Source organism: Gigantopelta aegis, chromosome 9, assembly GCF_016097555.1.
Source record: "Gigantopelta aegis isolate Gae_Host chromosome 9, Gae_host_genome, whole genome shotgun sequence".
NCBI classification, from domain to species: domain Eukaryota; kingdom Metazoa; phylum Mollusca; class Gastropoda; order Neomphalida; family Peltospiridae; genus Gigantopelta; species Gigantopelta aegis.
The window spans coordinates 55,308,912-55,322,893 of record NC_054707.1 but is presented as its reverse complement, the minus strand read 5'-3'; the positions used below and the strand labels follow the sequence as shown (position 1 = coordinate 55,322,893).

The 13,982-nt window shown below is 38.4% G+C and overlaps 1 protein-coding gene across 1 annotated transcript in view; it reads left to right on the top strand.

Annotated features, from left to right (window-relative positions):
• Positions 1–10,740: 10,740 nt before the first annotated feature.
• Positions 10,741–13,982, top strand: part of LOC121381652 — a 41,075-nt gene continuing 37,833 nt past the window's right edge. Inside the window, exon 1 of the mRNA XM_041510991.1 lies at positions 10,741–11,186. Coding sequence (XP_041366925.1) covers positions 10,778–11,186 — 409 coding nt within the window. The 5' untranslated portion in view covers positions 10,741–10,777. The remainder of the gene's footprint in view (positions 11,187–13,982) is intronic.

The following is a 13,982-nucleotide window of genomic DNA, read 5'->3' as shown; positions in this document are numbered from 1 at the left end:
AGATAGAATAGAAATGGGATAGTCGAGAAAAAATATGATATTAATGATCTTATTGTTGGAGCTAACCTTATATGGGGCAGTAAAATCAGAATAATAAGTTAGTTCATCTCGAATCTCTTACTTTCAGCTATATATTTATGTACTGCTTTAAAAATGTCGGTGACTCGGAGGTGGAAGCAACGGGGTTCAAACTGGAGTCAGTTACTAGCATACAACAAGCATTTTTTTTAACATATGACTTTTTTATATGACTTTTATAATGTAAACTGAAGCAAATGGACCTAATTAGAAGAAAAACACACAAAATGTAATAACATTTCATCATAAATCTTGTCCAGCATAGATGTAAACATGACACGTCAATGGATATTCCAGAGGCCAATTTCGCAAATTTGCTAAAAAGCGTCCCCTCCTCACCAAAGCAAGATATAATACTTTAACAAAAAACTAAAATGAGCACACTTTTCTGTGTTATCTTAGCTAGTTATCCTCCAAGTTTTAATGTGTTTGGTTAAACTGTGTATTTTTAATTATTAAGCAAATGTGGTACCCGTCTGCCAAAACTGTCCACAGCCGGGCACAGAAACACAGAAATGTTGGGAAATATTATAATGTTGTCACATACTGACAATCACTTTACACCTGATATGTCCTGTAGACAATATCATTGTGTAGTCTTTGTATTTATTAATATAAAATACATCAGGCCCGTAGGAACTGGGATGGGGTGGGGTGGGTGTGTGAGGGGCGGGCCTAGGGGCTTGTTCTCCATCCCACACGTGAAGACAAAAATGTATGTTTAAAATTTTCACTACTCCACATAAATAAAGATGATATAAAAATGAAAATCTAGTTTGTATCCCTCACTAGAGACTGTATACCCCCCCACCCCCCACCCCCCACACTTCAAATATCGTTCCTACAGGCCGGTACAGATGTGGACAATATGTAGAGGCTGACGTTAGGAGCCAGTTCCTTTTATCTTTAGGATTTTGTAATCATGATTTCAAACCAACTGTATCAGCTGCTCCACATACTGACATAAAACACATTTGTTATTATATATTGGAATAAAACAAAAATAACTACAATATATCCAGTGTTATTTTCTTTAATCATTCATGGAGGAAGAAGGAAGTCCTGGTGAAAATATATTACAGGTAAAATATATTACAGGTAAAACAAAACAAAATAATATATGATGCTTATTCCAAGTGCTAACTACTGTAAAATTTGCTTTAAATTGCTAGATGCCAAAAGTGATTAAGTATATTACTTTATGGTAACAGTCGAAAATTAGACGACCAATTGTTTTAACCTCTGTCAAAGGTAGCAGGCTTTCTGCCAGAACATAATTCGAGGTTACGTAATAAAAACAAAATATATTCAAAGGCATATATTGGGTAGTTATGAATTTGAAATGTTTTATTGGACCATTTTATTTAATGTACTTTTACAAATTTTAAACAGCAATTATCTTACTATAATCTATAATTTTTTTAAAACAAAACATATCCATTAATTTCCGAGATTTTTTAGTACATACATGCAATTGTACCCTCTACCTGCGTACCCTCTAGCAGAAACCCAGGGTAGGGAACCAATTATTTGGTGTAGAGTATTTTTAATATGACATAAAGAAAGCATTGAAAGCTGTATGGAGTCGTTATGGGCTGTCGGTGAAAATTAATTTACAGGTAAATAAATGTGAACTATAAATATTCATATGTGAACAAATTGCAATATCTTTTTTTAATGTATAGTTTAAGTACATACTTGTCTTTCATTTTCACATTGTAAATATACCAAATTGTCATGTTTATGTATTACATTTATACTTTTGGTTTACCACTGTGACACTGAAAACCTTTGGCCCATAACTGTTATTTAGTCAAATATTATACAAAATCTAGACTGGAAATGATTTATGCTTATTAAATCTTGTTTGCAATTTATTTATTTTATTTTTGGCATCAGTCAGTCTTGTTTATAATAGCAATATGTATGCAAGTTTGAGATTCTGTGTGCGCTATGAAAGAAACAATCTTAAAATTAGTGGCGAGAAATTCAAAAGTTATGTCTCTTGGTATAAAAATCCCGGTCAATCATAATTACTTTAATAAATCAATTCTTTTACTTACGGTGGTTTATATTTATGTTAGTGACATAAATCGGTTCTTTAAAATACTGCACATAATAACATATAAATATAAATGGTGTTTATGGCTGGTTTAGGGTTACAAATTGATAACCTATATTTGGAAAAATAATTTTACCACTTTTAATTTGCAACTAAGATGCTAGACTAACGTAAACCAATTTATTCATCATTCTAGTTTACGAACACTACCGATGTTTAACGATTAAGTCGGCCGTTAATGACTGTAAAGCCGTAATCGACATGTAGGTATTCGGGGTCGCGTTTTTGGCGACATGATAAAAAGCGTTTAGAGTTGCGGCCCTTTGCTTGGTGGTCGCTAACTCAGTTACTAAATGTGAGGTCATATATATATATTTTTTAAAACCCACACAAACAAAACCCACACATCATAGTAAGTTGATACAGTTTTTAAAACAGTTTACAATATAATCAACTCTGGTCCTGTTAAACGTTTCTAACATAATGGAGCAACATTCTTGTGAACTGTGTGTCGGGAGTAAAAAAAACCCACTTAAATATTCCTTATTTAGATCGTCTTTCAAGTGGATTGGGACAGTGCAACTCTGGCCCCTCCACTTTCAGAGTTGAGAGGCAGTGCTCCAGCCACCCCCACCCACCACCCCCGCTTCTGACGCCAATGTTTAGGGACCGAAACAGTAACAACGTTCAAACATATAAATCTCATCCCTTGAAATATATTAGAAAGACCGAGTATTTAATAAACCCGCTCTTTGAGAGACCATTTTAAAATTTTATTTGAGCAACTACTGTTTAACGTTTTAGACTTGTGTAGTGGCCCATTCTCCACTAAGTGTGGAAATTGCCCATTATGTCGCCCTGATATACTTTTGTGTTATTTGCTATATGTTTGTCGTAAGTTTACCAAAACTGCATATACTTGTTCTATCTTTGTGATATGTTTATATATCCCTCAGTCTCCCAGTTTCTCGACAATGTGTCAGTGAACAGCTGCATTTAGCGAAATTTGCTCTGTCGCCAAGCAAGGGTGCCATCAGTACTAGTAGGCTAACCTTCCTTGTAATTGTCAAATACACCTGCGTGTACCAGGAATGAAGGGTTTTGTGGTTGGCAGGGCTGTAGCTAGCATTTTTTGTTTGGGGGGGGGGGGGGGGCGGGGGCAACTGAGTAGTTAATAATCTAGAACTCCTTAAACAGTTAAGAAGAGAATTTTCTTTAAGTTTCTATAATGCTTTCCGTTAGCTACGGCCCTGGTTGGTCTGATAATAGTAACACCACTAAACATTATCTGATGTTAATTTCAGGGGGGATACTTTTGGAGAAAAATTAAAATACCTGTCGCAAATTTCAAGCGTAGTTCCACATTACCAGAATATAATAATTGGATGTAGATCACAATGTGTGCAGGTTGAAGCTTACTTCATTTACAGAATATTAGGTACATCCCGTTAAAACCTCAATTTAATAATGTAATATAGTTAAGGATGTATAGGCGTCTGTATTTTTCGTGTTACGCAAGATTGTAAATAGATACGTTACAACATTTGTCATGGATGCGTCCACTGTATCTATTATGTAGTACCATTTCAGCTATGTATCCATAACACCCACGGTAGACATTGACTATATATGGGCATACACTATCAATTGGCCATACATACATAAAATTCACTGAAATTGCATAATGATGTCCAAATACGATAAAGACCAGATACGTGATACAAAATCGGTTGCATTTGGGATATTTTGATTTTCCCGCCGCTTACATTGCCTATTGTGACGTCGGTGTGATTACGAGTCAGCTAGAAGTGTTCCGGGATAAATTTGAGAACCAAGGTCTAGTGTTTGAAACAAATTTGGTCAGATATATTTTGTATCTAATTAAAATCAAGTGCAATCATTGCATCAATGTGATAAATTCCTGTCTATTTCTTGTTACATAATAATGATATGCATGCTATATCGTTGTTTTTATATTCCATGTACACATAAAAGAAAAACAGCTGTAATATTAAATTAATCGAATCAGTTATCTAATAGGTTTGTCTGGTGTTGTGGTAACGTATCTTTTATAATGCGGGTTTTTTTTATTTTAATTCCACTTTGTATAATAATAATAATGCATATATCGGTCGATAGTGTACGTACCATTAATATAAAATTTCGTTTGTACTGAATTTTACTTTACTCAGTGAAATTCATTTTAGTTCTACAATGGTTAAAACACGGGCAGAAATCCTGCAGAGAAAGAAAAATAAAACCTTTGAACGGTTCCAATTTGATCAGCTGATGCACCTGCTGATTAATACCAGTTTCGAGAAATAAAATCCATGTCCAGTGAAGTTACCTGCTGTCCAATCTACAGTATATGATAGATGGATAGATATATACTCTTGAGACATCTGGCTACAATGCGGTATGTCATCCATGTAATGGGTGGGTACCGTGCAAGCTTTGTTCAGATCTACAACACAATGTTGTGAAATAGCCGCACTTCAGAACATGAGGTCGAGTCGGCTTCAGTTGGTCAGTCGGCATTCCAACCAGATAATGAGAATCCAAAAAATTGCCACCTTTTGTGGGGGTTCGGTGTTTGTCATGTATGGCAATGACTGGTTCATTGGTTAGGTTCTACAGACTGATTTAATGATATGGATACACGCATACCCTTCATATCAAAGCACAGAGTTTGGCGTCAGATCGTTTTAAAATTGTCATCAAAGTCAGGTGAAATATGGATTGCATTTAAAGAGTTAATTATACCACTTGTAGATTCTAAGATAGATCGTTTGAATACAGATACGTTACCATGTGACAATAGCTATGCAATCAGCCACTGGTTGTCACAGAACAGAAAACATTTTGGAGTAACGTTTGGCAGAAAAATTGTAGTCTTTTTTTTTTTTCTTCTTGTTTTTGCAATAAAAATATATTATATTCATAACAATGTGTCATTGATTTGAATGGAAAATGTATCCAGATTAATGTGAAAGAATTATCATTTTGTAAATATTAAACTCGTAATTCAGTTCTGTTTCAAATATATACATTTATGTCCTAATTAGGCATATCTTTCAAGAAAACAAACGCCTGTTTTGTATTAAAGACACCAACCATGAATACTTGGTTATGTTACTGAAAGACAGTATGTAACGTATATGTTGTTTACCGTTACTGTTATTCAGTTATTTTAGAAAATATGGCTTCCAAGATGCAACCCTGTCAGATTCCATTCACTAAGACATGTATCTATCAAAATTAAAAAACAATGATCTACATTCTACAAACTTACGTAATTTTTGTTGTTGTTTTTTCCATTTTTGAAATGCACACTAGTGAAGGTGACGCAGTCTCTAGTGGTATGACACAGGCCGTACTGTGTCTTTATTTCAAATGAGTACAACAAAAAGGTACATCACTTTCTTATACAAGTGGAGGCACATGTCCCCGCATACCCCCCCCCCCCCCCCTCCCCCCAATGCCTTGTTCCTATAGTAAATATATATACATGTACATGTATATACCGGTTGATTCACCGAAATCATTCCACTTTTTGAAATTGAATACCGGATGGAAGGAAGAAATGTTTCATTAAACGACTGGCATCGAACAACATATGGTTAAGGACCACACATATGATAAGAGAGGAAACCCGCCGCCACTACGCAATGGGTACTCTTTCCTGTTAGCAGCAAATGTTTTTTATACGGACAGACAGGATAGTACATACCACGTTTTGTTACTCCAGTTGTGGAGCACTGGCTGGAACGAGAAATAGCCCAATGTTTGATAGATTCTAGACCGAGCGAGCGCTTTACCAGTGGCTACGTGGCGCCCCTTGAATACCAGAAACAGTGTGCAACACAAAACGTACTCAAAACCAGGTTATTATGTTGTCTGTTGATTCATAAAGTATCACTTCGATACAATAGTCTACTTTTTAAACGGTGGGTGATACTTAATTTAGTGTATAAAACAAAGAAACAAAAGAAGCTATGCCCCTAAGACGCTACTCAACATCCATCTACTGATATCTTCGTCTGCTTCCATAGCCTTTGGTCTTGATTTTTTTCCGTAATGAAAAAGACTTCTTTTTTTAATTATTATTTAAAAAAATGTTATTTTGATTTTTTTTTCTCTTTTAAACATGGAACGTTCTCAAATGAAATCCACAGCGGTTGTGCGGATAAGTTCACGGTAGAAGAAGGAAATCTCGCTTAATGCGTGGTCAGTCTAGGATCGATCCCCGTCGGTGGGCCCATTGGGCTATTTCTCGTTGTAGCCAGTGCACCACAACTGATATATCAAAGACCATGGTATGTGCTATCCTGTCCCTGGGATGGTGCATATATGCATATATAATATTATATAAAAGATCCTTTGATACTAATGGGAAAATGTATCGGGTTTCCTCTCTAAGACTATTTGTCAAAATTACCAAATGTTTGACATACAATAGCCGATGATTAACAAATCAATATGCTCTAGTGGTGTTGTTAAACAAAAACAACCTTTAAGAAAGTACATTTTATCCAAGAACACACCCCCCCCCCCCCCCACACACACACACACACTACGCCTAGTAGAACATTTTTAAAGAGGGGTTTGTACGTACTGACGTTTGTTCAGCAATGATATAGGTGTTACGAGAATAATATAATAGTATATACGTGAACATGTATTTCAAAATTACGTCTAGTTGGTGTCTAACATGGGGTTATTTTTGACACTTGCACGAACAGAGGCAGCGAGACAGATGTTGTGTGTGTGTGTGAGAGAGAGAGAGAGAGAGAGAGAGAGAGAGAGAGAGAGAGAGAGAGAGAGAGAGACGGACAGACAGAGAGAGAGAGAGAGAGACAGACAGACAGAGAGAGAGAGAGAGAGGCAGACCGAGAGAGACACAGAGAGACGGAGAGAGGGTGCAGGAGAGAGGGAGGGAGAGACAGAGAGAGACTGATGGTAGCCCGAGTACTCTGACTGTAAGTGAGCTAGGCGAACATTTGGACGGTAATGTTGGTTATTACCGTCCAAATGTCCGTCTAGCTCTCTTACAGCCAGAGTACTCGGGCTAGACTGACGAGGGAACCACAATGTCAGGCTACTCCTATCAAAAAGCCGCCAAGGAGTCTGATCAATATATAATACTATGCATTTTCTCACAGACGCGCAATATGGTACATGCCACAGACTACGATATACCAGTCGTGAAGCACGGACATATGAGCAATATGTAACCTAATGCATGGATGCATTGAGGAGCATCGAACCTGCGACCAATCGCATCTCAAATGAACGCTTCACCTCTGGCCTACATGTTGCCTCTCGCCTCTCATTTATCAAACCCTACCTTGAGCTTGCATCCGGTTCAGTGACAACGATAGGTGATTTAGCCTATAACAGATGTTTGGAACAGGTGTACGTTTCACACCTTTTTTTCACGAAACACTAAAAATATATCAATCCAAAATCAATAACAGTCGCTTACCGGATATTAATAGTTTGTGTTGCTTTTTCTTTTTTCTTTGAAAGCAACAGCAAAAATGTAGTATTGTAAATGTGTTTTTGATTTTGTTTTAATAATATGGCAAGACAAGCACACCAAGAACGTGTTCTGTTACTGCATGCAAACGCGCATGAACTTCGCAACCTTGGGGGGAAATGGAATTTAGACGATGCCGCTGTTGACAGTTGTGTCCAATTGTCATTGTCAAGATCAAGGTAAATAATTTACACCTGGTTTTGTTTTCAGCAAAAAATAATTAACAATGGTTTAGATATTTCACTTTTGTAGCTATCAGATGATATAAAATGCAATGCGTGCGTACCCACACGTGGGTGCGTGTTACTGGGAGTACTGACCCTCTGTAATCATAATTCAAATACAGCAGGGGCGGGACGCAGCCCAATGGTAAAGCGCTCGCTTGAGGATCGATCCCCGTCGGTGGTCCCATTGGGCTATTTCTCGTTCCAGCCAGTGCACCACTATCCTGTCTGTGGGATGGTGCTAATCGCGACGGCGGGTTTCCTCTCTCTCTCTCTCTCTCTCTCTCTCTCTCTCTCTCTCTCTCTCTCTCTCTCTCTCTCTCTCTCTCTCTCTCTCTCTCTCTCTCTCTCTCTCTCTCTCTCTCTCTCTCTCTCTCTCTCTCTATCTCTCTATATCTATATATATATATATATGTATATATATATATATATATATATATATATATATATATATATATATATATATATATATCTGTGTGGTCCTTAACCATATGTTTGACGCCATATAACCGTAAATAAAATGTGTTGAGTGCGTCGTTAAATAAAACATTTCCTTCCTTCAAATGCAGCATATCATGTTAGTTGGGAGTCGAAATTGATACTATATTATGAGAAAAAAGTTTAGCAATAAAAGAAAACTTGTGACTTTCAAAATTAAATCAGAAACTGGATTTAACTGTGCATCATTTGTCTATTTTAATATATTATATTTAGACGTACTAATCTGTGTGACGTGAATGGACTGTGGAGACTTACAGTTGTACTCCTAATAGTCGGGCTGTCAATTGGCTGTGTGTGTGTATGCGAGATTGGAATACCCGAGTCGGTGGCAGCACACGTGGAGTACCACATCATGCGTGCAATACGACTGATAGCGGCATTCTATATGCCCAGGTTCAGCACTCAAACAGGTGAGCAGGTTTCTAGATTGTCCAGGTAGATAAGAAGGAACTTTTGTTTTTTGAGGGTGGGGGTGGGATGATGTGGAGAACTCAGGTGGGAAGACGACTGCTAACTGTCCCTTACTAGCCTTAGAAAGTACTATGTCGATGTCAGTAATAGCCCTTGTATGTATGTATATATATATATATATATATATATATATATATATATATATATATATATACTGAACAACATTGAAAACGCACCACCAACTGATTATAACAAATGTGAATGGGGCGTATATCAGCATTAAAAATATCAATGAATAAGTACCGTTCTACCTTATAAAGCATGCATGACGACGAATAACTTAAAAAAACGATTGCATGAACACACCGTGAAACACATCTGCATAGCATGAAAAACGTAAATTGAATGAGCAAATCATGCTGATTGGGGCTATAAAAGATGGTCTCTGAAAAGCCACTTTCATTTATGAAATATTCTTTGAGGGAAAGTTGACAGCTGAGAAACGTGAATGTGCCTCAGGCATGCTTCAAGTTGGCATTTCGAGTGGAGTCATCGCACAGCGGTTTGGATACCACCATTGAACAATCACTAGACTCCACTGGAGATACCAGCAGACAGGAATCACCAGGGACCATCCACGTCCAGGCCAACGACGTGCTACGACACCATGACAAGATCGCCATGTTGTTCGCCCCCATATTCGTGATCGAACGCTGCCAGCTGTCAGGACTGCACCAACTGTTCAAGGTCGACGAGGGGTTATCAGCGCAGGCACTGTGCGTCGCCGTCTTCGCTCTGCTGGGCTGCGTGCTCAACGACTATATGTTGGACCTATCCTGACTGATCGACATCGAAATGAGCGCCGACGTTTGGCAGGAAGGTATCGCCATTGGAGATTACAATGTTGGCATGGTATGCTATTCTCTGACGAATCCCGTTTCCATTTAAGGAATGCTGATGGTCGGTTGCGGGTGTGGCGTAGGCGTGGAGAACGTTACCACAATGACAGCCGTGTCCAGACAGATCGATGGGGTGGAGGGAGTGTCATGGTATGGGGCGGGATCAGTTATCATCACCGAACAGCACTCCGTGTTTGCCGCTTGACCGGCCTCGGTGGCGTCGTGGTTAGGCCATCGGTCTACAGGCTGGTAGGTACTGGGTTCGGATCCCAGTCGAGGCATGGGCTTTTTAATCTTTTATAAGCATCGGGATAAGACAACGCCCGAGCGCACACAGCACTTGTTACAACACAGTATCTAGCGAACAATAATGTCCCTTTGCTTGAATGGCCAGCACTGTCCCCTAATTTATCGCCAATAGAGCTCTTTGGGATTACCTTGGTCAACGCATCTCACGTCGTCCACAAATGAATAACCCTAAGAAAACTGGAAAACGCACTACAGCAGGAGTAGAATGCTATCCCCCAGACCACTATTAGCACATGAATTCCTGTGAAATTAAGCATAATAGGCCTACCTCACGGGTATGAAATTACGGAGGATTTATTATTATTATTATTATTATTATTATTATTATTATCATTATTATTAATTTATATTAATTTATTATTAATTATTATTATTATTATTATTATTATTATTATTATTTTTTTTTTTGATGAAGATGCTCCTACATTTTCTAAGCCCTGATTTTGTTTTTACTCTCCCACCACAGACTTATTTCCTTTCCTTTTGTTTTGGTGAGGTGTCCGATAAGTCAGCATTGTCATGTTCGACCTAGGCTAATATTCAGTTTGAGAGCTAGACAATGTCCGTCTGAGATCAGGTCAGGTAATAGGTTTCGCCTGTCATGGGCGCATGTGTCGACTTTCGCTGGCTCCTCCGTCCAGGACAAGAAATTGTCCGTCTTAGCAACTCTTGGAAAGGAACTATAAGGGTGGAAATAAAATGAGAAGAAACAAAAGTAAATAAAGACACGTAAGCACACTTCCTTAGAAAGAAAATGGATAGAGAAATCCAGGAGTGTTTGTTATATCTACAACAAAATGCGTCAGAAGTCCGTGAACTAGGAAAGGGATGGGGCATGACCGACGCAGAAATTAATCAATGTGTTGCCAAAGCGATGAGAGCCAAGGTTGATACTACGGACCAACTTTCTTCAGACAACATTGCGGCTAAGTTTAAAACGCGGAAGTCTTGGAATCGCGTCCGCTGTTTTGCGAAGTACACGATTCTGTTGACGGGGTTGGTGCTGGTTGCGGCTGCAAGTGGCGCCGCTGTTTTGTGGTGCCAGGGCAAACCACTATTTATGATGACGCCTGATCGACTACTACAACCATATGCTTATCAAATAATGAAAGTAGTGCGTATCTTCGGTCCACCTTTTCAAGCTCTTAACCCAATGATCCGTGGTACGTGGAGCTTAGGGAGACATAATTAAACTTGTAAAGTTGCAATCTCGACTCTATTCAGTTTAAGTTAACTTTAAATACATTTGTGGTAAAATAGCAGTCGGGTAAAAATCAGAACAAACTTCAAGTAACCTACCGGCGTCGTGGTTAGGCCATCGGTCTACAGGCTGGTAGGTACTGGGTTCGGATCCCAGTCGAGGCATGGGACTTTTAATCCAGATACCGACTCCAAACCCTGAGTGAGTGCTCTGCAAGGCTCAATGGGTAGGTGTAAACCACTTGCACCGACCAGTGATCCATAACTGGTTCAACAAAGGCCATGGTTTGTGCTATCCTGCCTGTGGGAAGTGCAAATAAAAGATCCCTTGCTGCTAATCGGAAAGAATAGCCCATGTAGTGGCGACAGCGGGTTTCCTCTCAAAATCTGTGTGGTCCTTAACCATATGTCTGACGCCATATAACCGTAAATAAAATGTGTTGAGTGCATCATTAAATAAAACATTTCTTTCTAGTAACCTAAAAAAAATTCAAAATGTTGGCCCCTGTTTATGCTACAGGAAAAAAACAACTATGCCTATATTTTTAAAATATTAAAACGTTGGTGGATTGCAGCTTTAAACTGATCATGGAAATGGTGGGAGGTTGCATGTAGTTACATCTAAGTAAAACAAAAAATTCCCATATTTTTATCATTTACAGGGTTGTCAAGCATTATAGTGGTTAAATGGACATACCCTTGTTTTTAAACACTACAGCATATGTTTCACTATCGGAGCCATTTTTGATCATTGAAATCAAACATTACCAGTAGGCATACTTATATTTTATTCTTTAGATTATCCATTTCTGTAGAACCGAAGTGTTTCTGGTCATCCTGGTGTTTCTAATACCAAAAAATGCATTTTACATATTTTTAAAAATGCAAGTGCGTCTAAGAAGTAGCAGTTTATTGATTTGAGTTCTAGTCTATTTTTAAGGATATTTTCCGTTTTAACATCACAGACTCTTCTTTCACTCTATTGTAACTTTATCCAAATGAGTTACATGTTTGTAAATTAACTAAACGTAGTGTGCATTTTTTACGGATTAAAACTGGGATCTGCCCACTGAGCTGTTAGAACTCGGTCTGTGAGAGAAATCTCCCCACTGAGCTGTTAGAACTAGGTCTGTGTGAGAAATCTCCCCACTGAGCTGTTAGAGCTCGGTCTGTGAGAGAAATCTCTCCACTGAGCTGTTAGAACTCGGTCTGTGTGAGAAATCTCCCCACTGAGCTGTGAGAAATCTCCCCACTGAACTGTTAGAACTTGGTCTGTGTGAGAAATCTCCCCACTGAGCTGTTAGAACTCGGTCTGTGAGAGAAATCTCCCCACTGAACTGTTAGAACTCGGTCTGTGTGAGAAATCTCCCCACTGAACTCGGTCTGTGAGAGAAATCTCCCCACTGAGCTGTTAGAACTCGGTCTGTGTGAGAAATCTCCCCACTGAACTCTGTCTGTGTGAGAAATGTCCCCACTGAGCTGTTAGAACTCAGTCTGTGTGAGAAATCTCCCCACTGAGCTGTTAGAACTCGGTCTGTGTGAGAAATCTCCCCACTGAGCTGTTAGAACTCGGTCTGTGTGAGAAATCTCCCCACTGAGCTCGGTCTGTGTGAGAAATCTCCCCACTGAGCTGTTAGAACTCGGTCTGTGTGAGAAATCTCCCCACTGAGCTCGGTCTGTGTGAGAAATCTCCCCACTGAGCTGTTAGAACTCAGTCTGTGTGAGAATCAATACCAACCAGCCTTAAGTCCCAGAGTTTAACCACTATGCTACCTAAAATATGTTCCGATGATTGATTGTTATCAAAACTTGATTGGTTGAGTTTTAATGATGTGATGATCAGTCATGATATTCATAATCAGTTGTCATGGAAAATGTTAACTAATTTATGTGTACAGTTGGGATGATAAAATACATGTATTCTGCTAGGGCTTGAATATGTGTTCATGAATATATGTACGGAAAACAAAAATACCCCCCCCCCCCCCCCCCCCCCCCCAAAAAAAAAACCCCCACAAAAATCCCACCAAAAAAACCCACAACAAAAACAAACCCACTCAAGTCAGATACTTAGTTGTAAGTATTAAAGGTAAAAATTGGAAACATTTTATTGGGTCTATTGAAGTAAACAAACTGTATGTGCATAATCCTAATAATTAAAATTCTTTCTTCTAAATTCATATATTCTTGAACTGATGTATAATCCAATGTTTATCAGTTGACAGAAACCAATTTAATTATGGGATAGCCAATGTTCATTGATTAAATTCTGATTCCCAACACTTGTTCCGCCGAGGCCGGTAATATCTGTCCTCTAACTTCATAACACTAGAACTCATTGACAGACTACACTGTCTCACCATCACAGTTGTGTGCCCAGTATAGAATGCTTGACGTGAACTTTATGTTGGGGCCTTTTTTCCTTCTTGTTTTCCCCCTTCTTCTTCTGTTTTTTGTGTGGGGTTTTTGGGGGTGTGTGTGTCGGAGTGGATGCTATTAATTTTTTTTTACCTTTCCAATAATAATATATAAGAATAAATAAACGTTTTATTTAGTTTCACTTGTTGGTTCAACATTTGAGATGCAAGGGAGATAACCAGTGAATTACTATTCAGCTATATAGAATGTAACAGTGAAATACAAACATGTATTTCTGAATCATTTTAGATGTTTTTCAATGAGTTATAATAGAATAATTTCAGATGTACAAAAATAAATTATTATTGATTATTTTCAGGTGTATATGTACTACAATGTAT